Source organism: Equus caballus, chromosome 24, assembly GCF_041296265.1.
Source record: "Equus caballus isolate H_3958 breed thoroughbred chromosome 24, TB-T2T, whole genome shotgun sequence".
NCBI lineage: Eukaryota > Metazoa > Chordata > Mammalia > Perissodactyla > Equidae > Equus > Equus caballus.
In genome coordinates this window covers 56,590,349-56,618,263 of record NC_091707.1, presented here as the reverse complement: position 1 = coordinate 56,618,263, position 27,915 = coordinate 56,590,349, and the positions used below count along the sequence as shown (strand labels likewise).

At 49.8% G+C, this 27,915-nt stretch overlaps 1 protein-coding gene and 1 long non-coding RNA gene across 2 annotated transcripts in view; both read right to left on the bottom strand.

The window, feature by feature from the left end:
• Positions 1-274: 274 nt before the first annotated feature.
• LOC138920531 (uncharacterized) lies at positions 275-1,589 on the bottom strand. Its single transcript, XR_011431881.1, has 3 exons — positions 1,488-1,589; positions 1,122-1,158; positions 275-396 (listed from the first exon to the last, which is right to left on the bottom strand). It is a non-coding gene; the product is annotated as an uncharacterized lncRNA (long non-coding RNA).
• A 380-nt stretch (positions 1,590-1,969) lies between these two features.
• The window catches only part of DYNC1H1 (dynein cytoplasmic 1 heavy chain 1), a 69,950-nt gene continuing 44,004 nt past the window's right edge, over positions 1,970-27,915 (bottom strand). The window contains exons 41-78 of the mRNA XM_001491194.7: positions 27,147-27,312; positions 25,758-25,921; positions 23,511-23,640; positions 21,862-21,995; positions 21,244-21,358; positions 20,981-21,142; positions 20,677-20,891; positions 20,369-20,573; positions 19,077-19,250; positions 18,851-18,970; positions 18,509-18,629; positions 16,230-16,425; positions 15,629-15,746; positions 15,328-15,543; positions 14,465-14,677; positions 14,197-14,324; positions 12,247-12,400; positions 11,538-11,684; positions 11,295-11,445; positions 10,880-11,133; positions 10,655-10,789; positions 10,472-10,566; positions 10,136-10,310; positions 9,852-9,927; positions 8,979-9,139; positions 8,673-8,784; positions 8,510-8,570; positions 8,291-8,414; positions 8,049-8,162; positions 7,203-7,373; positions 6,773-6,990; positions 6,575-6,678; positions 4,599-4,810; positions 3,975-4,128; positions 3,139-3,281; positions 2,812-2,980; positions 2,454-2,581; positions 1,970-2,334 (exon numbers count right to left, since the gene is read on the bottom strand). Coding sequence (XP_001491244.3) covers positions 2,206-2,334; positions 2,454-2,581; positions 2,812-2,980; positions 3,139-3,281; positions 3,975-4,128; positions 4,599-4,810; positions 6,575-6,678; positions 6,773-6,990; positions 7,203-7,373; positions 8,049-8,162; positions 8,291-8,414; positions 8,510-8,570; positions 8,673-8,784; positions 8,979-9,139; positions 9,852-9,927; positions 10,136-10,310; positions 10,472-10,566; positions 10,655-10,789; positions 10,880-11,133; positions 11,295-11,445; positions 11,538-11,684; positions 12,247-12,400; positions 14,197-14,324; positions 14,465-14,677; positions 15,328-15,543; positions 15,629-15,746; positions 16,230-16,425; positions 18,509-18,629; positions 18,851-18,970; positions 19,077-19,250; positions 20,369-20,573; positions 20,677-20,891; positions 20,981-21,142; positions 21,244-21,358; positions 21,862-21,995; positions 23,511-23,640; positions 25,758-25,921; positions 27,147-27,312 — 5,764 coding nt within the window. The 3' untranslated portion in view covers positions 1,970-2,205. The remainder of the gene's footprint in view (positions 2,335-2,453; positions 2,582-2,811; positions 2,981-3,138; positions 3,282-3,974; positions 4,129-4,598; positions 4,811-6,574; positions 6,679-6,772; positions 6,991-7,202; positions 7,374-8,048; positions 8,163-8,290; positions 8,415-8,509; positions 8,571-8,672; positions 8,785-8,978; positions 9,140-9,851; positions 9,928-10,135; positions 10,311-10,471; positions 10,567-10,654; positions 10,790-10,879; positions 11,134-11,294; positions 11,446-11,537; positions 11,685-12,246; positions 12,401-14,196; positions 14,325-14,464; positions 14,678-15,327; positions 15,544-15,628; positions 15,747-16,229; positions 16,426-18,508; positions 18,630-18,850; positions 18,971-19,076; positions 19,251-20,368; positions 20,574-20,676; positions 20,892-20,980; positions 21,143-21,243; positions 21,359-21,861; positions 21,996-23,510; positions 23,641-25,757; positions 25,922-27,146; positions 27,313-27,915) is intronic.

The window sequence follows — 27,915 nt, the reverse complement described above, 5'->3', positions numbered from 1 at the left end:
CGCGGGGTTTGCCGGTTCGGATCCCGGGTGCAGACATGGCACCGCTTGGCACACCATGCTGTGGTAGGCGTCCCACATATAGAGGAAGATGGGCACGGATGTTAGCTCAGGGCCAGTCTTCCTCAGCAAAAAGAGGATTGGCAGCAGATATTAGCTCAGGGCTAATCTTCCTCAAAAAAAAAAAATTTTTTAAATGAAACAAATGGGCCCAAATTAGTGTGGAGATGGAGGTGAAGGCGCAGGAGGGTGGCTGGGGTCAGAGGGCAGCTGGGCAGCTGAGTCTCCTGGAGCTACGCTGGGCCCTAGGCGCAGCACCCTCTGCTCTGTCCTCAGCCAGGCTGTTGAAGAAGTTGGAGTTGTGAGCAGTTCCGTGGCTCAGTCTTCACGTGGTAAAACCTACAAAGAACAGGTGGGGTGGCTCTTGTGCCCTTTCCCTGGTTTTACTGAGCTTTCCCTTCCTCCCACGTCTGGAGTCCGTGGCAGCGCATGGCCGCCACCTGTAGGCCCAGACCTGCAATGTCCCAATGAGAGGGGGTCCAGTAAGAGGGGAGTCCGCCCAGAGGGGGCTGATCCTTCCTCCTCCAGGAGGCCCTGGATGGGGTGGGTGGAGGAGCTGCCCCGGGTGGGTCTCTGTTCAACACCCCTCCTCCCTGCCCGCCCCCCCCCACCCCCGGTCCCCCCAGGCCCCCTTTCTGACAGCTCTGTCCTGAGGACAAATTGGGCTGGGGGCCAGTGTCCAGCCTGACACTCCAACTGCAGGGTGAGTGGGTGGTCCCAGAGGTAGGGGTCTCCTCAGGCCCCATGGACTGAGCTCAGGGTAGGGGTGGGATGGGGGTGACTTGAGGGGGCCCTGCACCAGGCACTGCCCATGGGTGTCCGGTGGGAGGCAGTAAGTCTGACCCATGGGGTCCACTCGGAAGCCTTCGACCAGGGGAGTGCGGTCCTAGCCCCTGTCCCCTAGGCGGAAGGTGGGTGGAGTGTCTCAGTGGTGTCTGTAGCTGGGTCCTTCCCTTCGGCCTGGAGGCAGCTCCCCTGACGTTTCCGGAGCTTGCTGTGTCCCCTCCACTGGGCCATCAGGGTTTACAGATGGTGGCCCTTCTCTTGGGCTCCGGAATCCTCACCTGGTGCCCCCTTAGCCTCTGTGCTCAGGAACCTCACCTGTAAACAGGGTGGGCGAGCAAGGGTTAGCACGTGGCCTTTCACGGACTCTCCTCGTCACCAGGGCCTGGCGCCAGCTCTTCTCAGGGGAGAGTCTGCAGTGCTGTTTAGCACTCCCACCACAGAAATGCCCAGAATCCTTTACTGGTTCAGAGAACATTTAAAACAGGCCCCCAGTGTCAGCTGAATATAGCCTTGCACTGCAATCAAGCCACCTAGGGATCTGTGATGGAGTATTCCAGAACTGGGTAGGGAGGCGGCTCTGACTCTCCTCTCAGGCCCTGGGGGGGTGGGGGGTGGACCTTGAGCATCCATTCAGTCCCACTCACAGCACTGCTCCGCTGGTGGGCGGGTCATGGGTGGCCCAGCAGCAGGACGAACAGGTTTCCGTCACAGGGCCCGTGCTGGTCACTGCAAGGCAGGCCAGAAACCTGTTTCCACAAGGACACGCCCATCACTACGGTGTGCAGCAAGCAGTCAGCCGAGCCAGCCGCCAGCCTAGGACTTCGGGAACAACTGCGCCAGGAGGGATCGGGCTGGGTGGCAGAGCCACATGAGGGCATCAACCTGTGCCCCAGGCTCCACCCTGAGGGTTGTAGGCCGAGCCCAGGCACCAAGAGCGCGGCTGTGCAGTCAGGCCGCAGCGGGTGCTGATGTGACCCAGGATGGGCCAGAGCTTTTCTAGGCAGGCTGGCTGGCGGTGTGTCCACGAAGGGGTTGCCAGGTTCGTAATTCAAGAGCTGTGGCTGCATTGGGTGGGTGCGGCGCTCAGCACCCGTGACTAGAGCCAAGACAGAAGAGGCGGGAGCCAGACCGTGCTTAGTGTTTTATTTCATAAAACAAGCCATGCAGTCGACCCTCTAACACGTACGAGCATCCTTCCCGTTCCCACCGCTCCCGTCAGCCTTCAGCCTGCCTTCAGTGTCCTCCAACCTCCAAGCCTCGACTTCCCTTGACAAGTCCATACCTTCCACACATCCTAATAATGAATAAATGTTAAATATTGAATTTTACTATTACAGAAAGGGGGGCTAGAAAAGTGTTGTTTCACTCTGTGCAGAGGACTGCCACGCCACGCTCGTAGAAGCTGCGAGGGTCTTCCTTGGTGGCAATTTCAAAGTCCACTGTGAAGATGAGGTCTGCGCGGGTGAAGTTCAGGTAGACGGGTAAGGTCACCTGCGAGGAGGAGACGGGCGCACGGTTGACGTTGGGCCAAGCGGGGGCCCGGGGGGCGTGGTGATGGAGGGCTTTATGCCGAGCTCCCTGACCACGAAGGACGGGACGGAGCCACTTACCACATTAGCCTTCTTCTCCGCATTGGTCTGCTTGACCCAGCGCAGCTGTGTTAGAGGAAGGACCGTGGAGATGGCGTTGGAGAGCGACAGCTTGTTGTTATTGCACGTGGCCCCCTGGAGCTTCAAACCTGGGAGGAGGAAGCCAAAACCCATCGGCCAGGGAAACAACAGCTAGGCCAACCCCCCGCTCCCGGGGCTCTCAGGGCGGACCAAGTGCCCAGCTCTGACTCGCATGTGAGGACCGCCAGCCACCTGTGAGAACGTGTGCTGGCCCAGTGGGGCCTGGAGCAGGGAAGGGGAACTTCAGGGAAGCCCAGCCAGAGGCGCTGAGTCTGCATGTTCTCTGATCCCAACGCACCTGTGACTCCAAAGCTGCAGGCGTCGAGGGTGGCACTCTGGGAGGTGGTGACGTTGACTTCCAGGCAGAGCTCCTCCAGGGACCAGCTGTTGGCCTGGGCCACGTACTGCCTGGTGGCGGTGATGTACGCCTCAGGTACAAACAGGCCGCCCAGGCACACGTGGATGTTCTGTGGGAGGAAGCAGCCCCAGGTGAGGAGTGAGCCCCACGCATTCTGTCGGATCTGACCTGGCCTGTGCTCATCCCCTGAGCTGCCCGGGTGCTGCTGCTCCCAAGCCCAGGACAGCCACCAACCCTCCCCCAGACTTCTCAGAGCGCCTTCCCCACCTTTAGCTCCTTGGCACCGCCAGAGGCAGCCGCCAGGGAGATGTTCTGCAGCTGTTTGATCCTCTCGCTGAAGTCGGACACCCACTGGATGACGGTCATGCCGGCAGGCACCGTGTAGTGAGACCAGCTCCGGGGCAGGATTCCTGCAAGCCAGGCGGGCCCGGCGCGTCAGTCCCCACCGTCCCCCACAGATGGGCTGAGGCTGCTGGGGCTCACCTGCATCTCCAGCTGTGCTCACACACGCAAGCCCTCCCCCTCTCCCCGGCTGCATGTCCTGGATGGACTGCCATCACCTCTGCATCTGTTCTTTGCTCAGTTCCGTGTAACTGACAGCTGCGTCTGGGGTGCCAGTGACTCCCAAGGAACACCAAAGCCACAAACTCCCATCACACAAGTGGCTCAGTGTCACTAGCAATTCCTGCTCTTGGAGCCGATGGGAGACACCTGGGGGCTCCTTGCGCCTTTGGACTCGAGCCCCCTACCCCTCCACTTTTCTTCAGTCCTGGCTCCCCCCCTAAAAACTGTAGAAGTTGTGTAAAAATTTTAGTAAACGTCAGTGACCAGCATATAATAAAAACAAGTTCTTGGGCATTTCTAAGCCTGCCCCCAGGTAAGGGCACCGAGCTGCTCTCAGAGGGAAGTCTGTTTGGAAGGAAATGCCTGGCCTGGGACCTGTCAACACTCTGAAGAATTGCGGCCGCCGGCCCCCAGGAATCCTGCTCTCAGTGCAGTGAGGGGGACTGCCGAGGGCGGGTGAGGCCGGGGCCGGGCCCCCGGGGCTGAGCCCCAGGCACACGGGAGGACCAACACCTCATTCAGTCCCAATCAAAGTGCACCTTTCACCAGCTCGTTGATAAGTGTACGCAGGTAGTTGGTCTGTTTCTTCTTCCCTTCACACACTTGAACAACGTCAGCAAGATCCTGGCGGACGTCCTGAAGTAACTTTGCTCCCATCTTCACCTCTCTCTCGAAGAATCTGAACAAAGGATCCTAAAATTGTTCAAAGAGAAGGGAAGGCCAGGGTGAAGGGAAGAGAGGTTAGAAAGAGGTCCCTTCTGCAGAAGAATGAGGCAAACAGAAGTAATTCAAGCTCAGGAGCCCCAGGATCCACAACCCGGTCCAGATCACGCCCAGCTGCACCAGATTACTGTCTTGGACTCGACCTCGTAAGAAGCCGGCCAGAACCCTGCGTAGCCCCTGCCTGACCCACAGCAGCTCTGGACACTTCTCTAAAGAGGAAGCATGGCTGCCGCCACATCCTTTTGGAGAGTTGTTTACCTAGCTCCTGGAAGGCAGACAACCTTCGAGAGTATTTCTGGCCAGTTTAACAAGTGTCAATCACTCTTGCCTGAGCCTGGGCTCTGAGACAACACTAAGTACAGCTTGACTGCCCAGTCGAACTTCTAGGACAATAGCGCATGGACCCCTAGGGTGGCCCTGCCAGCTCCCTGCCCGGCCACCTTGATGTTCTCCACCGTCCGTTTGAGATGGCTCAGCGTCGGGGGGATCAGGTGCAGCCAGTTGGAAGCAGTGGTGTGCAGCGTCCTCATCCAGGCGGGGCGCCCGTCAGACGTGGAGTCTGTCCTCGTCTTCTTCTCAGCCTCCGCGTAGGCCAGGTCGTCCTCATCCTCCAGCATCTGCATCTTCAGCATTTTACTGATCATGTCCACACCTGGGCCACGATCCCACCAGCAGCAGATGAACGGAGGGGACGGGCAGGAGAGCAGAGGGAAAAAGAACTTGAATGTAAAGGCCACATAATGAGTTTACCCACAGGCACCAAGTTCACCTTTCTGAAGCACAGAAAACGGTCTGGCCAGAAAAATGAAGTGGCAAACACAGAAAAATTGCTACCAGGTCAAGTCATGGCCGCTGGGCCTGGAGCAGCAGCCTGAGAGTGCAGATGGGAGTGGGGCTGCCTCAAGACTCTCGCGTTCACGTGGAGCTGGAGCAGCCCAGAGGGCATCAGGAAGGAGGGCTCGGGGCACACCAGGCTCCAGGCAGGGGCCCTGTGCATGTTAATGTGTGACCACTTCCACTCGGACTGCGCTCAACCACATGGCAGCCTCCCTTGTGCTCCAGACTCCGCCCACAACCACCTGCCCCCTCAAACACCTGTCCCCACTCTGTTTAACCCTTGGTGTGTCTGATCTCACCCTGTCTTTGTCCCTTACCCACTACAGGAGTGCTGAAAGTCCAGTTCCAGAGCAGCGCTGCTGCTTGGCGGCTGGCCTGGAGAGGTGACGGCTCAGCTCTCCCGCAGACAGGACCCCGTGGACTCAAGACCTCAGGCCCCACATGGGGCACGTGAGCTCGGGCAACCGGTTAGCCCTGGCCCCAGGTGCCGCTCATGTAACAGCCACTGCAGTATCAGGGCACATGCATAAGGACCCAGCTGCTATTAGAGGGCAGTGAGTGACAAACCCTGCAAACACTCCCTTCTCACGGGGGCCAGGTCAGGTCACAGCAGGTGACACCCTAGGTTGATCAATACTCTAAATGGTCTCAGTACATGCTCTTATACAAGAGAATGCTCCTACACTGAAGCCTGCCTCGCATCTAGTCCTCAAACTCTCAACTGCTGACCAGCCCGACGTTCATTCTGGTCACCTATGGGGCCACTGCCACTTCACAGTGGGAGGCACGATCCGGCAGCATCCAAGGTCGTCCTCAGTCAGAAAACAAGTCCCATAGGGAGGAGTCCTCATTACAGAGCTGAAGAGACAGCCCGCAATGAATGGTTTGCTTCTGTTTTATCAGCTAGCTGCGAGACTTTGGGCAAACTACCAATCCTTTCTGGGCCTGCACCCGCAAAGGAGAAGCCTGGGTTAGACCAGCAATTCTCACTCTTGCATGTGTATCAGCCACAGGGAGGGCCCCAGCACTCCTGGTTCTGACCCAGGAGGGCTGGGCGGGGCCTGAGAATCTGCATTTCTAAGAAGGTCCAGGTGAGGCTGACGTAGTCTGGAGACCACACTTTGAGAACCACCAGATTAGATGATTTCTTGAATAGTCTTGAAGAAAAAAATATCGTGTGCGTAAAAGGAAAATTCTAAAAAACTGTACTCCAAAAAAAAGACGTTTTAAAAACATCACTTAATACCAAGTGCTTTTCAACTCTTTAAAAAATAAAAAATGAAATTATTTCTGAATGTAAGAGAAAAGCCTAAATGCAACTTCCAGACCTCGTTTACCTATCAAGCATCTTGCCCAGAATGGAGCCTATATTGAGAGAAGACCCTGCTGGAGCCAATTGTTTCCTGTGCCTCCCCTTGGAGCGAGTCAGGAGCAGCTGGTAATGGGAATGGTGGGCTGGGGGTTTGATGGAGGAGAAAGTTGAGGCCCAACTAAGCCACAACGGGCAGAGGAAACTGGCCCCAGCAAATGCTGAGGCGAAGGGCGCGCTTGTGGAGGACCGGAGGGATGGGGTACCCACCCTGGGTGGTGAGGAGGACTCTCTCGGCGTTGTTGGGCAGGCCCAGCCAGGAGGGCGTCTGGGTGTCGGGGAGCAGCTCCACCCACTGCACAAACTCCTCTCGCCTGGAAAACCAGCACATGTGGAAATGCTGTTACGTGCGATGCCAGAAACTGCCTAGTGTGTTGACTGTCTTGGTCACAAGAGGCAGGCCCGTACCTGATGCCATCTGGCATCTGAATGTCTTTGTGCCCATCAACCTTGCAAGCCAGCTTAAATTCACTATCGAAACTCTTCGTCGTGAACAGACGCTCCAGGAAAGTGTTGAGCAGACGCTGGTCAAACTCATTGTCCACGCGCCCACCATAGATGGACTGGGCCATCAAGGTCTTCAGTGCTGACCACGGGATCTTATCTGGCGAGATGTTCTGCCTCCCCTGGGTAAGGAAAGGCTGATTACGTGTGTGTAGGTCGGAGGGGGCATCAGCACACCTGGCTCTCCCTCTTTTGGGGTTTCCTTCCTTATAATCAAACAGTTGACTCCCCACTGTCTGCTGTGGTTGTAAAGCTGAGCACATTAACTTGTAGCATAATTGGGAACGTTTCTAGGTGTTTCCCCTCTCTCGGGCATGGCACAGCCCACACTTGCCTTTGCTGTGTCATCCAGCCACGTGTCCACTGTGTCGCAGGCTGACCGCAGGTCAGACTCCCCAAACTCATACTTCTTTGACCACCCCAGGGGTGCATATCGTAAGCGTTCTTGGATGATGGCGTGGAACCAGGCCAGCAGGAAGTATAAGCGAGCACGCTCGTTGGGAGACTAGAGGAGGAAAATTACCAAGGACAGAATCATCAGAAAGCAGCGCCCCTTTCTAGCTGAGAACACAGCGATCCTCCATCAGAACCAAAGCTTTAAAAAGAGCTTTCCACATACCAACCCTGGAACACCCTGACCGTACTAAGACCAGCACCTACTATGCAGGAAATTAATATAAATACTGTTGCTAGGAGAAAAGTATGCCAAATGTCTATTAATAAAGTCGTGATCCAATGACACTGTTGAGAAAAACTATTCAGGAGAAGATGTTTTCTAAAAATGTCAGAAAAGGTGGATTATGGCACAAAATAAGAATCACCCTGCTCCTCCCACGAGCTTGGTCTGTGCTTGGTGCCCTGAGGGCCCTGCTCAGCCTCGGGTGGCCCGAGCTCGGGAGGGGAGGGTTCCCAGATGCCTACTCCGGGGTCCACGTCCCGGTTCTGGCCAGAGCTTCACCACGGGCTGTCTGCTCACCTGGGAGCCGAGCGTCACAGCCCTGCAAACAAACCCGGGGCACAGTACCTCTCGACCTGTTCACAGGGGAGACTGGCCCTGTAGCTGAGAGTCCCGTCACCTGCACCATCAGCCATTCTGGTGCCGCCAGGAAGCAGGGAGACCTGCTCCTGGACCCAGGGATGGGCCTGTCTCTCGGGCTTCTACACAGACTGCGATCTTTACCTTGCATATCCGCGAGACAGGGATGCTGCTGAATGTCCTCAGCATGTTGGCCTTCACTCCCGGTGGCGGCTCAAACACGAAGATGCGGCCCGCGCGGAGCAGGTTCACGGGCACCTGAGGAAGACATGGCTCCTCTCACCACTGGTTCCACGTGCGCCTTAGCTCTACCACACATGCCCTCTGAACAGAAAGACGTCAAACCAGCATTCAAAGCCAATGCCTCACACCTTCGAACCACCCACCTTGGGGTTGATCTCCATGGTAAGAAAGAGTCTGAAGCAAGCGTGTGGCTGCAGGGAATGCAGCTTCTTCTCCAGCTGCATCAGCCACCCGGGAGCCAGGTGGACGTTCTTCAGCATCACCCACCTGCACAGGCAGAGAGAAAACCACGCCGACGCCTCATGTCTCCTGTCTCAATTTTGGGGACCAAGGCATTCTGAGACAAAACAAAACAGGCCTACCTGCCTGACTTCACGGCTGTATTTATTGCCTTATCTGCTTGGTTGAAGCCTTCTGCCGAGCCTGGTGCCAGAAAGCTTAGTGTCAGCACGGCAGAGTTGGACTTCAATGCCCACCATGAACTCTATGGGGCTTCTGCCCGTGAAAGTGATCGAGCATGCTTACCGATCGCAATCGAAGTGATCTGCGTGTTCTGTTCAGCTGCAAGGTCTTCAACATGCCCACTGGCATCATAACCGGGCACAGAGCACATTAGGACAGGAGTGTTTGGCTTTACCTGCAGAAGAGGAAGTGGAGTGAACTTAGCATCCCACCAGACTGTGTGCTTATTGAGAGAGGAGAGCCCCGTGGGTGGGGCTTGTGAAGACGGGCAGGTTTAAAGTCTCCAGCGGGGACTTGGCCTTAGGACACTGTGGCTAGGAGGCAGGGCGGAGGAGACGTACTTGAGCCTGCAGGGGGCCAGAGCTGTACCTCCGTGTCCACAATGTGAGTCAGGTCGAGCGGCTGCTCCATGATGGACATGAAGGACTCCCCGAGGTTTGTCGAAACAAACATGTGGGCCATGGCCAGCAGGCGGTCAGGGCGGAAAGCCTGAATCAAGAGCAGGCGGTGGATGGCTTGCCCGATAGGTGCTGCAATGAGGCCGAGTGAAAGGGTGGGGGCTTGGTGAGAGCACAAACTTTGAGATGTCCCCCTGCCGGATGTTCTTGCTATAGCCCACGCTCAGCAAACAGTGTCTAAGACTCGGCTCAAACGTATGACACCTCAGAAATCAGAAATCACACCACCTCCTCTGGTCCTCTGCCCCCAGGAGAACTGCCACCCCCACCTGTGTCTCCGTGAACCCTCTGGACACACCTGTGACAACACCTACTGCTTAGGTCTCCACGGGTACTGTGGCAGTTACTGATTTTAAATGATTCCACTGACACCTGTTCATTGCAGGTACAACACCTGAAGATTCTCAGAAACGTCTGAAGAAGATCCTCGTAAGTGCAGCCCCGCTGTGGACCGGGAGCTGGAGACCACCCTCTTCTCCCTCCTCTAGGGGTCTGGCTGGCCCAGTGACTCATGGAACACAGTGAAAACCAGCCATTTTCCCCCTAAGGTTGGGCAAGGCCTTCCCATCTATTTCCCTTGGTCTTTAAGCATGAGTTGGAACAGGAATTAGGAATTCTTTGCTTTCCCACTTCTAAGCCAACTCCTGAAGTTTTAACACTGAAATACTTATCTCAGGAATCTGTGACTTTTTATTTTTGGGAAGCACCCCTTCATTCAAACAGCAAAACCCAACTTTACATCTGGGTTCAGAATGAAAACATCAGGAGCCTTGACGTGGCTTACTTGCAGGAATGTCTTCACTCCAGAGGTAGGGCACCGTCTGCTCTGGGGAGCTGCTGTCCAACCAGATGCCAAATTGCTGTGGAGACAACAGGGCAAGCATCACCACAGAGCAGGGCCCATCCTCGTGGGCAGACAGGCTGAGACTGACTTATCAGATGTCCGATGCGAGAGTGCACAAACACAACTTTCTGGGTTTCACATAACACATGATCCCTTATTGCCAACTTTCTGGCAGAAGGCAACTGCTGTTCTTTTCCCGTGGGATTGTTCAGAAGAACACTTACCTCATCGGCCTGAACCTTCGCAATCAGATCTTTAAACGCAGGCAGACAGCTCAGCCTCACAACCGCTTCGGCCTGCTCCACAGTCAAGCCCTGGATCTTGGGTGTCGAGCCAGCACTCAGGACGATCTCCTTCCCTCTCAAGAAGTGCTGGAATTCAGCATCATAGGTAGGCTCTCTGGGAAGGGGGCAACAGATTAGCTGGGGTCTCTTAGATTCATTACTACCATCACAAAAAGAGCAGTACTGGCTCAAAGAAGGAAAAAGAGTTTATCCTATCATAAAATGCTAGCAGGCAGCCTACGAGTGCGGTGCTCTAGGACGGGCAGGCGGCCTTACCCGACAGTGCCCTTCAGCTTGATCCTCGCCAGCAGCATGGCGAAGGTGATGTGGTCTTGATGCAGCATGCCTCTAGCCACCCGGTTAAACGCCACCTGGACCAAAGCAGGAAACACTGCTGTTGCCGAAGAACTCCCTCTGAGTCTCCCCTCCCCGGGAAGAGCCGGGTGCCAAGCCCGGTACCTGGAAGAGATCCTTGGTTATGATGGAGAGGCGCTGCGTGTGGTCGGTGATGCCCTTCAGGTTCGGGTTCTCGTATAACACATTGTGATAAATGTCCAGGAAAAACTGGAGGGAGTACTGGTACAAGAAGTGGATCTGAAAGTAAGCACCAGAGGACAACCATTAGACACTCTCGTGGCACAAGGTGCGGCGCGCCCCAGCCCGGCTGCACAGCCCCGCGGTCACCTGTTTCAGAGACTCCATGGTGAAGTAAATGCTGCTGCAGGCGGTGGACAGCGGCAGGTACTGCTGGGACACGGTCTCCACCTCCTGCATCACGATGTCAGTCTCTTCTACTTTTCTCGTCACCTCAGCGGCCTCTCTCTTGAGGTTCTCCAGAGTTGTTATGATTGTGTCATCATCCAAAATGCGTCCTTTCACTTCATTCAGAGCTTGTAGCAGAGATTTTTCTAGCTGACGTAAACGGAGCTGAAATTCCCCTTAAATGATCAAACATCCAGAGTTTGCTACAGTACTCACATTCTTTCAAAAGGAAAACTCTCTGAAGTGCTTGACGTAAACCTGAAACATTCTAGTCCCTTAAAAGTTCAGTCTCCTGACCTGCACCAAGAATCTAAAAGTTATAGAGCCAGAAACATACCTTGAAGTTTAAGAAGATCGGAACGCTTTTCATCCACGTCAGGTCTTTCTGCTTTAAGCACTTCATTTAGACACTGGCTCTGTAAGCTGCTCCGCGTGACTGTGAAGTTGACAAAAGTAACCCGGGAACAGAGATCTGGTGGGAACTCAACCTGTCAAAAGGAGAACGAACCATCTGTTTTGTCACTTCAGCTGCAGCCCCAACAGCGCCACATTTTCATACATCAAGTGCCTCATTCCTTACAGTTGGATCTCGGGTGGACAGGAAGATGACAAACGATGGCGACAGGTCTATATCCTGGTCACCGAGGGTAATCAGTACTCTCCCCCCTGTTCGCCGAACTTCACGGTTCAGTACTGGATTCAAAACTGGATCATAGCTTTCCACATCCTATATACGTGTATACATAGAAGAATTTTTATGGTTAGAGTTTTACAAATATTTATTTTCGTCCAAATAGTGATGTATTGACATTGACTTCCTACTCAAGATAAATACACCTTCCCAGAAGCCACTTAATCATTTAGACCTGCACTGTCCAATGTGGTAGCCGCTAGCCACATGTGGCTACTTAAGTGAATTAAAATTAAAATTTCAGTTCCTTCATCACACCAGCCACATGAAGTGCTCAACAGCCACAGCTGAGGTCACCATACTGGACAGCACAGGTTACAGATGTTCCCGTCACTGAAAGTTCCAGTGGACAGGGCTGATCTAGACATTATAAGTGGAATTTTAAGTGCAAACACTGCTTTTGTTTGGTTTACTTTTTATAGAACAATCTCAAAGCTTTATCAATGCTTTGATGTCAAATGAAGGCTTAAAGTTAAAAAACTATCACTGTATTATGTAGTTTTATTTCATGTCAACTGTGTTTAATAAAAACTCAGTGTAGCCCTAAAAGGAATTCCATGTCAGAAGCAGGATCTGAAGGACTCAGATATACACACACCTGGACCAGAAGGGGGTTCCCAAATCTCAGTGCACTCTCCAAGTTCTTTCTGAAGGCGTCATCCAAGAAGCTGGTCCTGGTGATCTTACGGTCCTTGTATTCATTCATAATGAATTCTGTGGCCTGCCCAGAGGGGTCAATGATCAGTGGATACCTGAGGACGAGGTAACAGAAGAGCAGGTTACAGAAACTAATGGAAAGCACAACAGTGTGGTGGGCAGAGCCCCCAGTGACGACAGAAAGCTTGTCCCAATCACTCAAGTGTGGTTTCTAGATTTACTAACAGAAACAAAAGTGACAAATGCTTAATGCTAAAATCAGATCACCTTTTCGAAGAACTACTGTAATGAGCAGTAACTATGTCCCAGACTCTGTTAAGCAGGCCCATAGTTAAAACTTCTCTCTGGGCCACATGTTCTTCTCTCTCAGCATGCTCATGTGCTCTTCCCCGAATGCCGAGCACACAACGCTAGAGTTACTGTTCTGTGTAGTATTTACTGCCTTTTAGACAGTGACCTCCTAGAAAGTAGGGATTAACACGGATGCTGCAGCAGCACCAGAGCTAACAGTCATAAAGGGTTTAAATCGCCACAACCCTGGCAAATTACAGATACCACTGCATTTAATGCTCACAATAACCCTATGAGAGGGATTGTTATGTCCGTTTTATAAATGAGGACATAGAGGCACAAAGAAGCTCAAGTGATTTTGGGGGGGGGTCACATGCCAATTAAACAAATTTTAAAAACAGGTAATACACACACATTTTTTACCAACTTCAGAAGCGATGAAAGGGCATATGGTGAGAAGAACCCCCCCATTCTTTGTTCACCAAATTCCGCCCCCAGGTGACTACTGTCACCAGCTTCTCTACAGAGGAGGTTTAGGCATTTACAGACGCGCGCGTGCGTGGACGAGTGTCCACCGGGAGCACACCACCCTGGCCTGGCACCTGCTCGCTCTCCTCACTCACTGTCTGTCTGCTGGAGCCGCCTTTGCACACGGGCTCCATATGAATGGCCTGGCCTGTCAGGATGCCCGTTTCCCACTGTGGAGACGCACGGTAATCAAGGGCATGTGAGGTACCACCCGTCATTGCACACACTCCGTTCTCATGAATATTTTTAGACTTGTCATTCTTCACGTGTGCCAGGCTATTGCTGAATAAACACCCAGGAGTGGGTATACTTTTCATTCAGTCAAATCCAGCATGGCATACAGACTGTACTGAAGGGTCAATACTCTTGTCAGCACCAACTGGTGAGACACCTCGTGGGACCTGAGGGCTGCTCATAAAATCAAAGGACATCTGGAGGAAGCTTCATCATCTTTGCGTCCCTGGGGACAGTGGCATACAGCAAGGGCTCAACAGTTTCAAGATGTTTAGATGAGGTTAAAAAGAAATCTGGGAATAAGTTTTTTAAAGAGAAAATGACGAAGGGCGTCTGGGTTTAAGAGCTGCCACAGAGAGGGGTCAAGACTTAGAGGCAGGTGACTTTTACGTGTCAGTGCTGAGGACGCCCCTCGAATCGCAGCGTCCAGCCTACCTTCACAGCAGTCACACTCCACTTCTTATTCTGGTCTTCTTAAACTGAAAAACTGGTAGCAATTTCCCTTTTTCCTCTAATTCTAGCTAAATATTTTCAGTTCTTATAGCATTTTAAGAGACAATCTGTTTTAACGTCCATCCCAACACACAACCTTGTCTATCAATTTTAAAAGGTTACACAAAAAACATTCACTGCAGAACAATTCAGTCAAGATGCAAGACTAAAAGAATTGTGCACACCCCACCATCAGAGGTGAGCACTCAGCCTGTCAGCATTGCACGTCTGCTCCCAATTTTCTACTCATCGCATCAAACAAAAGGTGTTTCGAAAAAAAAATTTAACTGAGATCCCTGCAGACAGAAACTTCTCAGCCGTCCCCTTTTCGCGTAGAAGCACATACCTGTTGAACCGTTTCAGCATGATCGCGTTTTCCGTGCATAAGTCGTCTGCAGGTAAGGAGCTGGCTTGCCAGCGGAGGCGCTCATCAGCGTTGGAAAGATACTCTGTCCGTGCAATATCTGTGCGGAACTGAAAGGTGAGGGTGGTTATCTTCCTTGCTTCAAGACTACACATGGGTACAGTTTTCAAGTGAAGATTAGAAAAGCTTACTGACCATCAATTTGACTCACACCTTTGACACATCTTTTTGAAATTCCCTAGACTGTTACCTGGATGTTGGCTTGCTGTAAGTGATGGGACCAAGTGGTGAACAAGTTCTGACGCATCTGCTGGTCAAAATAACCCGCGTAAGCAATGAAGGCAGCTGACAGGAGACAGTCCCCTGCGATGGTGGACATCTGGTTTTTGAAAGTTTCACTTGTCTTTTCCCATCGTTCACGTTCAGCAGACAAACTCTTTAGAAGAGCGGTGCTCCGGTTCACCTAAAAGGAAAATAAAACAACATTTTACTGAAAAGTACGAATCTGTTCCTTCACATCGTGTGCAGGGTTTGGGGTGAGCTAGAAATAGGAACATGTTCAGGTTGTTCAGACTCAAAGGAGATGGGACCCAGAACACACACAACTGATGACGACACACACACGTCTTAGAATCTAATTGGGGCTAATCAGTGGGATGAGTGTAGACTTAAGTGTCAGCCTCGAGACTTGTGCATAGCAGAGGTGGGGGCAAGAAGGGACCACTGGGGAACAGCCAGGTGAGGGTTGGCCTGGAGAGAAAAGACACTGGTGGCAGGAGATAAGAGAGTATTTTGAGGATCCAAGAGGGGTGCGGGTGTGAGAGATGGAGAGAGCAGCGGACAGCAGACCATGACAGGCAGGCCCTCAGAGACGCCTCTCGTGAAGTCAAAGCGGGGAAGCACAGGTTTGGAGCTGGCTGCAGAGGCTGGCGGCTCACTGGCTTTAGACTGCTAGCTGGTTCCTCTCTACCCTAACTAGAGGTACATGCAGCACGTTAACGTGTGTGCATCTCAGCTTCCACCAAATGAGGCCAGCACCTTCTAGTACACAGTGAAGGACAGAATTCCAGGGGAGTCGGCAGAAAGACTGCAGGTTCCTGATGACAATCTTACTTTTGCTTCGACAGCAGCCAGGTCTGCTTTGATGGCCTGGGCCTCTGAGATCAGGACTGCGTACTCCTCCTTGTAGCGGGCGATGCTGGCTTCCAGATCCCGGATCATCTGCTCCACCTCGTTGGCTTTCTGCTGGTTGTCCTTGGCGTCATCCTCCAGCTTCTGCAGCTCATTGCGCAGGGGCTCCACTCGCTTTAACATGTCTGCATAGTTAAGCTGAGGAGGGCAAACCGGTAGCTGTTGTTTAAACGGACTGGACAAGAGGTCACCTCTCAGTGGGAGCTCTCGGCCGGCTAATTACCTGTGCGATTGCCCATTTGACCATAGGGCCGCAGGCCAGGGAAGCCCTGTTTACAATTTCATAATTGTAGCTTGGATTGGACATGTAGTTTTTCTTCATCTTCTCCCTTATGGCATCACTGCAAAAGAGAAATCGCATCTCTCAGCACGTGTAGGGCAAAGTAAAGAAGAGCGTTAGAAAATCGACATGTAAAGGCAGTCCCACCTGGTGTCCCAGTACCAGTGAGGACAAGCCAGATTCCAGAACACCTCGTTCTAAGTGACAGTGGACACTGATGCTGAGAAGGACTCTGAGCTTCCCCGCCCCTTGCCCATTCCCAAGAGGAGAAAGACTCCATGGCCGGCTCTGCCGCAGCAAGCGGCTGCGTCCTCACAGCTGTTTGTGGGGATGGAACAGGATTTGGCGTGCAGGGGTTAAGGGATCAGAAAACTACTGCCAGGAATGTGGGGAAGAAATCTACTTCTTTGAGTGGAAATGGCCTAGAGGTGTTCGTGTGACTAACTGACACTGCCTTCTGGCATATGACACGTCAGAGATGACAAGGCCACAGGCAAACCTCTCAATACCCCAACTACCTCCGCTGCTTCTCGGCAACGCCCACCTGATCTCCTCTGCAGAGAAGTTCACAATGGTGGGGATGAAGTTCTCGCGCATGATGACGGAGCGGATCTGCTTCCAGTCCGTCGTGCTCTCCCCGAGCAGCAGACAGATGGACTCGAGCGCCAGCTTCACAGCGGCAGGAGGGTTGGCCATGGACCGCACCTCCACCAGATGCTGCTTCTTTATGGACTTCACAGCTGAGCACAGCAGGAGCAGAGGAGGTTGGGGGGTGGGAGGAAGACAGCAAGCACAGTGAGCAGGGACCCAAACCACAGACACTGACTCCAATCAGAAAAGGGACAGCTGCTCAGAAGACCGAAGCAAATGAAGGATTTTCTGTCTTAAAACCCTCCAGAAGAGCTCTCAAACAATTATAAAGCTCGTATTGTACTCAGCCCAAACTGCAGCACCCCACAAAAAGCATGCTATTACCTTTAAAAAGGCCTCAGGAATCCTCACTAATTCCTTTACCTCCATAAGGATTAAAAATTTTAAAAACATTTAATTGTGCATTTCTTTTATACGATTTAAACCAAGGCATTTTCTATCTGTCACAATTGAGAAGTTGTCAGGCTGGCTGTAGAAGATGTGGAATTAACAGCTCTAGACAAAGTGGCCAATGCCTTCCACAAGCTGAAATGCAGTTTTCCAGCCTGAACTTTTATTAAAACACTTTTTAAGTAATTACTCAGCAAGTGAGAGCTAAATTAAACTCTGATCTAAATCCTACTCTAATGAAACTCTATAGCTCGGATGATGCATTTCATTCATCCCGTGGTGCCACGTGAAAGCTACACACAATCAGGTTGTCAGAGCAAGCCAGGTGCTGACGGGCAGGTACGGAGCACAGGGTCAGGGCTGCTCTTAATTACGTGAAAGACGCCAACTGAAATAGAGTAGACTTAGCATAATGCTTAAGGGCCCTAAGATTCTCGGAATGGTAAATGAGCACTGGCTTCAACTTAAAGTCACCAGCTGCGTTAGCCCCTGACGAGAGTCAGCCCATCCTTTGAAGCTTTGAAACCAGGGACTGACTTCTCCTCTCTAGCTATGAAAGTCCTAGATGAAATCTTCTTCCACATAAGGCTGTTTTATCTACACTGAAAATCTGCCATTTAGTGCAGCCCATGTTCATTAATTATCTCAGCTAGATCTTCTGGATAATGTGCTGCAGCTTCTCCATCAGCCCTTGCTGCCTCACCTTGCACTCATGTTCTGGGGACCTTCACAGAATTGAGGAGGGTTAGAGCCTTGCTCGGGCTTAGGCTTAAGGGAATGTTGTGGTGGTCTGATCTTCTATCTAGACCACTAAAACTTTCTCCATATCAGCAATAAGGCTCTTTCTTATCAGTCATGTGTTCATGGGAGTAGCACTTTTAACTTTCTTCAAGACCTTTTCCTTTGCATTCACAACTTGGCTGACTGTTTGGCACAAGAGGCCTCGTTCTGGGCCTATCCTGGCTTTTGACATGCCTTCCTCACTAAGCCTAATCACTTCTACCTTTTGATTTAAAGTGAGAGACTCTTTAGAGTGTGATTCTTCCTTTCACTTGAACCCTTAGAGGCCACTGTAGGGTTACCGATTGGCCTAATTTCAACACTGTTGTGTCTCAGGGAATAGAGAAGCCCAAGGAACGGGAGAGAGATGGGAGAATGGCTGGTTGGTGGAGCAGTCAGAACACAACATTTATCAATTAAATTCATTGTCTTATATGAGCCTAGTTTGTGGCACCCCAAAACAATTACAACAGTAACATCAAAGATCACTGATCACAGATCACCATAACAAATATAATAATGAAAAACTGAAATATTATGTCATTGAAAATGTGACACAGAGAATTGAAGTGAGCAAATGTTACTGGAAAATTGGCTCCAACAGACTTGCTTGACGCAGGGTCGCCACAAACCTTCAATGTATGAAAAATGCAATACAGTCATGGGCCACATAACGATGTTTCGGTCAACAATGGACAGCACATCTGATAGTGGTCTTACAAGGCACACAGCCTAGGTGTAGGCTGTACCATGTAGGTTTGTGTAAGCTCACACACTGATGATATGAACGAATGACGCATTTCTCAGAACGTATCCCCTGTTCTTAAGCAACACATGACTACATCTGTGAAGCGGAATAAATGAGGTATGCCTGTCATGCTTTTGGACATGTATACAACTGGAACCTTCGAGGGAAGCCCAGGTTCAGTGCCTAAACTCCACAGTAATATGGAGGGAGAGCATCCTTTCTAGAAAGCCGGACCTCTGACAGTATTTCCATACCATTCTGGGCCTCAATGACAGCAGGCTCCACCTTGTCAAGATCTTCTTTGACGCTCATTTGTTTGTCTGCAATTACTTCCTGCTGCTTATGCAGCTGCTCCTGAATTTCTTGGCTCATGACCTAGAGAGGAAGGATGGCTTAGCTATGGGTTAAGCATTGGTTAATTTGCTCACCAAATCCTCAAACAACAGCCCCCACCCTAGCCCAAACACACACACTCACACCTCACCACTAACATGTTAAACCCTAAAACCCATCTCAGGCTAAACTTCCTGCTCTCCTCGTTAGACTGAAAATGCCCAGCCCACACAGCCCACAGCTCCAGAAATAAAAAGTAGTACCTTTTTCTTTTCGGCCTCCTGTTGGTCTTTCACCATCTTTTTCAGCTTGTCATTGGCTGCTGCATTTTTTACCTCCAGCTCTTGGCTCTTTATCCTCAAGTCACGTCGCAGCTCTTCCACCTAAAGAAGAAAAACAACGTTAGGAAAATAGAAACATGTACAAATTATCTACGAGGGGTCCTCACTCCATCCACTTCCAGAAACAAAGCTTACACCTGTGATGTACCTGGTCGACTGTTTCTTTGATTTTTCTGAGTCCGACGTTCAAATGCATCTGCTGCTCCTCCAGCTCGCTCCGCTTCTCGTGGAACAGGTTGGCGTAATGATTGATGAAGTCCAGGTAGTGGCGAGGTGTGATGGCCATCGTCCTGCCTCCTCGCTTTGCTAGCCGAGCGTTAGCCTTTTAGAAACCAAAGTTACATCCTCTCACTCTTCAGGACGCTCTCTGTGATTTAACCTCAAAAAACCCTCTAACTGCTGCCTGTTGGACTGCAGTGTGACATGCTGGCGGACCCACTCCTCAGGAGTCACAACACTTGAGTTGGGGTCTTCATTTAGCCTCTAACGAGATCTCAGGAAGCTCCTTAAACCTCTAAACTTTCTCCTCAAACTTCTGTAAGATGAGGAAGGTGACTATGGGAAGCTCAGAGGCGCACACCAGGAAAAGGCTCCACGGACTGGAGATTCCTGTGAAATGTTAGTTATGCCTCCTCTACACGCTTCCGCTTATTTTCAATGGATACCAAAGTTAGAGATGGCACCAGCGAGAGGGGCGAGGCAGCAAGCTGCTCTGGTCCCTTCAGGCTAAAGGGAGATGGCTAAAGCAGCAGAGGAAGCCAGAGTTGGGTCACACCATGGAGGCAACGGCAGTGGCCTACAGTGTGGTGGGGTGGAAGGGCACCCACAAGACAGAACGCCTGCGAGCTCAGGGTGGTTCTTACACAGCTTTTCAGATGGGAGCTGATTGGACTCTTCTATTAGAGTCTGAAGCAAGGGTCAGCAAACTGGGGCCAACAGGTCAAATCCTTCCACTGCATGTGTCCGAGAGTGAAGCTTTAGTGGTACAGAGGCACACTCACTCATTTATGTATTGACTACGGAGGCTTCTGTGCTGCAAGAGCAGAGCTGACTAGTTGTGCCAGAGACCCGTCTGGCCCACAAAGCCTGAAACATTTACTAGCTGGCCCTTTACAGAAAAAGTGTGCTAGGCCCTGGTCTAGAGAAGAGAATAAGGGCCTGGACACACAATGGCAGTGAGAAGAGAAAAGCAAAGAACACTTCACAGAGGTGGGATCATGGGGCAGTAAAAGGGTTAGATGACTCCAGAAGGCGTAGCCCATGACAAGAAGGATGAGGTGTCATAAGAGGTCAGAAAACAGGTGAGAACCAGCGATCTCTTTTGCAGCTGATGGTTAGTGTTAAGTGTGAAGTACCTGAGAGTCTGTCGTTACGTCAGTTTAGCTTTGCATTAGGATGACAGTTAGTTTTGCTTTTTCTATGATCTCAAACTGAACCCACCTGGTGAAGAGTCTGGTGAACAAACACACAGCTATTCACAATAGCTTCCCGATGTGATGGGGGCTGCGGCAGCTTGTCATACACAACGGGCATATAGTCAGGCACAATGTAATTCGGCTTCTCCAGGTCCATTTTACTTGTGAATTCTTTGCCAACTTGATACAGTGCTTCAGTGGACCAGTCCCCAAACCAATTCAACACACACCTGGGAAAGATGCCCATAAATCACAACAGCTACCAAGAGCTGGGTTTGGCATTTAGAAGCAAACCGAGCGTTCTCACCCAGCGCTGAGCAATCACCAGTGTACCTGTTGAAAAGTGCTGGGGAAGTGGCTGCACGGTCCTTAAGTCCCTCTGAGGATGGGTTCATGGTAAAGACCACGTGGAGGTTGCGGATGACCTGGCTGGTGAACCATTTGTACAGCTCCTCATGTGAGTCCAGCATCAAGCCCTCCTTCTGGGCCCCCTCTTTACACTGGGTCATCAAGGTGGCATATTCATCTCCTTCGAAGAGACCTGGAACCTAGGAAATAAAACAGCACTATCACTGATTGGTCCTCGTAACACGACACCAAGTAACATGCAACACAACACGATGCGTCACTTAATTACCTCTCCATTGGCCAGAAGGGTATTCATTCGCTCTAGGAAGCCAGAATCTAACACATTGGACTCATCCATTATAAAGGCTATCTTTTCATTTTTACAGCCAGAACGTCTCAAGACTGTCCGCAGATCTTCATCAAAGTCTTCCCCTGTGTACTTTCTATGGACCTAGAGAAGCAGTTGGCAGGTTAGGCCCATTCTCTTCCAAGGAGCTATGTGCGTGAATCAAGACTCCGCAGCCGGGATGAAGAGGCTACGAGCAGACCCACCTTAATCTGGTACACACTCAAACCGTTCATCCAGGCCACAAAGCGGGACAGGGTGGTTTTCCCCGCTCCACTGACACCAATCAGAAGCAGGTGGCCTTGAGGCTGACGGAATATTCTGAAACATTAACATAAAGGATAAATTTTAAGACTTTTATGCTCCATTCCCCTTTTGAAGCTCACGTCCTAAAGTTTTTTAGGATGTTATCTAAACATTTTGAATGTGTTTTAACTTGAATTTGTAAATTAAACATCTGTTGAGCAATTGTTATTTGCCAGGTCCAGCGGTGATGCAAAGATCAGTAAGACATGGTCCTGTCCTCCAGACACTCAGACGACATGAGGGAGACAGACCCAATTCTAGAAGGAGGTTGAAAGGGCTGTAACCATGGCAGGAGTAAAGTGCTAGGAGGAGCAGAATGAAGTTCTACGTAGAGGACAGTTTAGGACAGTGAAGCTGGACTGAGAGAGAAGAGGAGGGGAGTTGTTTGGCAGAGAAGGCTGAGGAGGAGGTGGGGGAGGTCAGTCAAGGGAACAGCACGAGGCCTGGCATGATGCCCCCTGACACTAAATCAAGTGCGGCTTAGGCGAGTGCTGAGGCTGTAACAACAGAAAGCCCACCGGTCAATCCTGAGCACGTGGTCTAACACTTCATTAAACAGGACCAGAGGAACATCAAGTTCTTCTTCGTAGAAGACTTTCAGCCTAGCTTTGACGTAATCTCTTAACTCTTCTTGGTCTACTGGGATGTAATCCTGTAGAAAAAGGTAAGACCCAAATTACTAAGAAGAAATCATCTTAGTTACTACACCAAAGTCAATTATATTTCCATATACTAAGAAACTGTTAAAAAATGCAGTAAAAGAAGATATCATTTACAACACAGCAACAAAAATATAAGTTAACTAGGACTGGACCTAAAGACATGGAAAATCTTTAAAGAGAAAATTGAACTTCACTGAAAGACATCACAGAAGACCTAAATAAATGAAGACATATCCCAGAATCATGGAGAGAAAAACACGCTACTGTCAAAATGCCAGTTTCATCCAAATTGACATCTAGAGTCAATGTGATCCCAGTCACTATCTCAGTGGTGGATGGTGGTGGTTGGTTGGTGCGAGTTGACATGCCAATTCTAAATTTCATTTGGAAGATGAAAGGGCCAAGAATGGTGAAGAGCCCCCTAAGGAAGAACCAGGTGTGAGGGCCTACGTGTCAGATAGACCTATATACTGTAATCAGGACCACGTGGTTTTAGCGCAGGAAGCAACAAACAGATCAATGGAACAGGAGAGAGCTCCAAGATAGACCCTTGTATGCAGGATGACACTGCAGAGTAAAGGGCTAGCCAATAAACAGTGCCGAGAGAATGGACGTCCACAGGAAAAAAACCCTAAAAATGGACCCGTAGCTCACTCCATATATACATTTAATTACAGATGGATTAAGGGTTTAAATGATACATTGTTAAGAATGTTCATTCTTCAAATTATAGAGAGTTAAAAACACAAGTCACTAGGAGAAGATATTGCTTACAAACGAAAAAGGACTGGTATCTAGAGTCTAGGAATAAATAGAAAATTCTAGCAACACTGAACAAACCTACTTTGCTATTTCTGGCCTCTGTCAGGCCCTCTGCCCGGCACGGCCTTCTGAAACGCCTTCCTGACGAAGGCATACACACCACTGTGAGGCCCAACGCAAGGGTCAGCCGCACCGCAGACCTCTCCCCGATGGGCCACTCCCCTCGGCCTTCCTCCCACTGAACCGAGCTCCTGCATCAGAAGCGCGAAACTGAACGAACGCACAGTGAGACGGCAACTTACCAAAATGTCCTACTCTGTTTTTCCAAGAAAAGAACAACTCACAGCTACTCTGGAAATGTCAACTTTGTTTAGTATTTTAGTAAATGAAGCATTTTCACACAAATTATTCATAACCGCCCTGTTTTTAGTGAGGAAAGGAAAGCAAAAATGAAGGAAGGACATCTTTCACTGCAAACACTGAAGCCACATGTTCTGCTGGTTGGAAATCCATTGCTCTCATAGGAACCATTTTATGGGAGAAAGAAACACACAGGTGACACCCACACTCCTGGGATTTTCCACCCTAAATTATCAATGGCTGCAAATATGTAGGGCATCATGCCTATAACCATAGCTTCATTTACAGTGCACTTCAAGACAAAGATATTTTCAATTTGAAGATAATTCTAACTAAAAGGATAAAAAAAGGGAAGCATTTCTACAACGAGATAAACTCGTTACCTTCGACAACCAGTTGCTATACAGGATGGGCCGGCTCATCGCCTTCTCTTTGTCTATGTTAGGGAAGTGCTTCAAAGCAACCATGTCGATGTTTTCATCAGTCCAGCGCCTCTCCTCATCTTCCACAAGCCTGTTGGAAAAAGAGCATGTATGTATCGGAGTTTACACAGAGGCTGTGGCGAGAAAACACCAGGTTCCATGGATGTTGTGGGCTACTCCAAGGGCTGGAGTTAGTCTTTATCAGAAATTTTCATTTTCTACAAACAGAAGAACCTAAGAATCTGACCTCGAGATGGCTTAAGCAATCTGAAATTTTGATATTAAACATAAAAACCCTCAGAACTATGGCACCAGTAAATTTAAAAAAATTCCTCTGAAAACTAATTACTTTGATTTAAAAAATGAAAATTTGACTCTAGTGTCTAAGCTTGCTTAGTAGAAATGTTCCCAATATCATGGCGGAATTAAGGGAACAGAAATAAGGACCCGCACTGTGCGGCTCTGGAGTCACAGGGCTCAGGAAGAAAACTGCAAAGCAAGCAGGAGAGACGGCAACCGTCCTTCCGGCTGTGGGGGCCTCGGAGATGCTGAATGGATGGATACTTCGTAGGAGACCAGGTGAGGGCGAGAGAAGGCATGCCACGAAGTTATGGCAGTCAGTCAGAATTTAAAAGCACAACTGCTACTGCTACATGTGAACCTAAACAAAATTTTATCTCTGGTATTTTGGGAAATCTGTGAAAACTACATTGTAGCTCAATTTTTTTTTAAATTAAAAAAGGGAGAGTGAAGGTAGCTCACATAACAAAAAGACTACAATTTTAAGGTGGCAGAACCACAATACAAGAGAGAGAAAGAGTGCTGCCAGAGCTAACATGGTCCTCACTCTGCCCCGGTCAGCTCACCTCCTTCACTGGCCCTTTGTCAGGCGGCTCTGTGGAACCCCTGAACTCCAAGGATCCCGGTGTGAAACACAGTGACCTACCATGATGCAATGTTCCCCGACTCCCTGAGAGCATAGATAGAAAAGCTTCCTGGGGGCAGGAATAACTGGTCCAGAGGTAGAACTGCCAAACGCTTTAAGGACTTCTTGGTCTGGAGGGAACCATCTGCCTTGGGTTCTCCCAGGCGAGTAACGACTAACTGCCTGCTACCAACTCCCTACCACGGAGCCTACGAGCGGCCAGAGGGGCTGGTCCTACTGGGACCGTGTCCTCTGGAGATAGCCCCCGGGGGGGGGAGGCGGGGGACAGGACCACCCTGCCACCAGAGTCCTGCTCTGGGGCCCCTCTTGCTCTCTCTGAGTAACCAGGTTCACGGGCAGGACATTTCCCCAAATATTTTGCAACAGGAAATTGTGGTGCTGAAGTATATGGTAAATCAATTAAGATTCATTGTTTATTAGAAGTTTAGAGTTAAAGCAACACAAATTTAACTTTTTCTCACCAACCTCAGTCTAAAAGACTATGAAGAACTGTGGTGTTAAAATGCATAAAATTAAAAATATAAGAGAAAGAAAAAATGACAGGGCAGGGGCTAGGAAGACTATGAATTTACTACAAAATAAAGATTATACTGAACTATAAAGAATGCAAGAAAAGGGTCAATAATCTTCAAGATTCTCTGAAACATAAAGAGTCAACTTTTTATTGTGAGACTCACTGTCACTCAAACCAAATCTTCAGCGATCAATGCTGATCTCTACAGCCGTTAGTAATTCTTTCCCTTAAGTCCTGGTTACTTAACTAGAAAAACTCAAAACTTACAAGGTAAGACTTGATACCAGTGGCCAACAGGTAAAACAGACAACCAAAGTCCCAGAGATACAACTGCAAATAATGTGAGGAGAATGAAGACCGAGGGTAAGGAAGAGGACCGCTGGTTATGGTAAGCACACATGAGGGAGGTATTAGAAGGCATTTTAGTTCACCAGTGAACTATGTGCACAGGCAAGGTTATCAACCTCGCGTGGTGCCCACTCCACAGTTAAAGAGGCTAACTAAATCACTTGCCATGGTCACAAAGAACCAGTGGTGGGCGGTCACAGCACACTGAGACCCCATCGTATTAGGGGGTGGCTGTGATCAATTCCCAGATGCAAGGCTGGCCTCACTGCCTCTGGTCCCTTCCATCACCAGCACAGCCTGGCTCAAACCTGGGGGGGCCAGCCTCGCACAGACTATAGTGGGAGGGTTGTAAGAATTCAAAAGTCGCGGAGCATGAAGCTAACTGGATCCTTGGTTTTACCTGTCTTGGAAGAGACGGAGGGCTTCATGTGCCCAAATCCGAATGAGGCCTTCCACAGGTAGAGTCTCCAGAGGTCTCAGCGCCTCAAAGATGCCCCGCACCCACCTAGTCATTTCACGGGGTGAGTAAATATAGTGGGGTTGTGTGTCCTGAGTGAATCTCTCCTGTGGGATTCAGAAAAATGCAAGTTACATGTAAATAATCTTAAGACATGAAAAGTGGTTAAAAGGTCAAATGTTGTAGAGTGTTTTTATATTAAAAATGAAAACTCCAGACGCTGGACTATTTAAGGATGAATTAGTAAACAATGCTGGAAAAACTGGACAACTGTCCAGAACAAACATCCAAGTTGCTCGCTTTATGTTGAAATTAATTATATTTAAAGATTTAAATGTGAAAAAACAATGAAACTACAAAAAATTATTTTGAAAATACTTTAAAAAATCTAATTCCTAAGTTGAGGGGAAAGCCTTCCTAAACATGATTTCAAAACCAGAAGCAATTAAAGAAAAAGATTTACATTTGATGACACGAAAAATTCTGTAGAAAAAAATGCAATTAGACAAAGTTAAAAGCAAATTAAATGCCAGGAAAGATATTTGCAACATGTAACAGGTAAGCCCTCATAAGGCACTATGAGTAAGACATTTATCAACGGAAACTTGGCAATTCCCTCACATCACATCTTGTTAAAGGGGTAATGAGGGAAGGCTTCCCAGAGATGCAAATCAAAACCATGAGAACCACTTCCGTCCATCCAGTGGGCAAAGATCCTTTAAAGAAATATTTACAAATGCTCATGAGGGGATGGGGAAAGAGCCACTGCTGGTGGGAGTGTCACTGGTCTAGCCCCCGAGAGCAGTTTGGCAACACACAGTCACTACAAATGCTGGAGAAGAAGAATTACACACACACACGTTCGTATTGTTAAAAGTGTACATCTCCTTTTGGAAACTGCGCAGCACAGTCCCAATTTCATAAAGGAAGTTAACATATGTAATGTGTACAGACAGGACAGGAAGACCAACATGAAAATTGTCACAGTCGCAGCACCCAGGTAGAATGACAATTTGATGACAGACTTTGGGAAGAGTCTCTGAATAAAGCTCAATCTTTTCCTTTTTTTCCGTTTTCTTCTTCTCCCCAAAACCCCCAGTACATAGCTGTATATTCTAGTTGTGAATGCCTCTGATTGTGCTTTGTGGGACGCCACCTCAGCATGGCCTGATGACCGATGCCATGTCCACAGCTAGGATCCGAACCAGCAGAACCCTGGGCTGCTGAAGCGGAACGTACAAACTTACCCACTCGGCCACAGGGCCGGCCCCTAAAGCTCAATCTTTTAACAGAGTTCTTCAATTACCAGAGGAGCGGAGAGACCCCACGTACCTGAGACATGGTATAGAACTCCACCATGGCAGCAGTGAGCGGCTCTGCGTATGTGCGCAGCGATGGAATGAGCCTCAGCATGGCCCGATTGAAGGTGCCGTAAATCTGCGTCAGGGAGGCGGGTCCTGGGTAATCCACATACACGACTGGCACGTGACGCAAGAACCTGGGCAAAGACAGCCCAGCTCAGCGGCTCCAGGTTAGGAGCAGTGTGCCGAGTGGCGAGCCACCCTGTCCTGGGCCCAGACCCAAGGTTGCTTCCTAATCCACCCACACAGTCTTCACACTTCAGTTAACTGAGATCACACACAAACTGCTCAGGCTTGAGTCAGACAGGTAACAGCACATGTAAAAAACTTGAGATAGGATCAAGCAGAAGTGGGAAAACAATTCAGGCTTATTTCAGCTTCATCTTGCCCCTACAGACAGGGGCAGTTCACTAATACCCAACAAGCCAATGCTTTTACAACCACTTTTTAAAGTTTATTTTTAATTTATTACTTTTTTTGCTAAGGCAGATTCGCCCTGAGCTAACATATGTGTCAATCTTCCTCTATTTTGTATGTGGGTCACCGCCACAGCACGGCCACCAACAAGTGGTGTAGTTCCCTGTCCAGGAATTGAACCTGGGCTGCTAACGTGGAGTGTGTTGAACTTAATCACCAAGCCAGGGGGCCGGCCCTCAATGCTGTGATTTTTAAGTGTGTTCCCTAGTATTACAGCACAGTCCAAGGAACCTAGGAGAAACCCTATGATAAACAGTATTTTG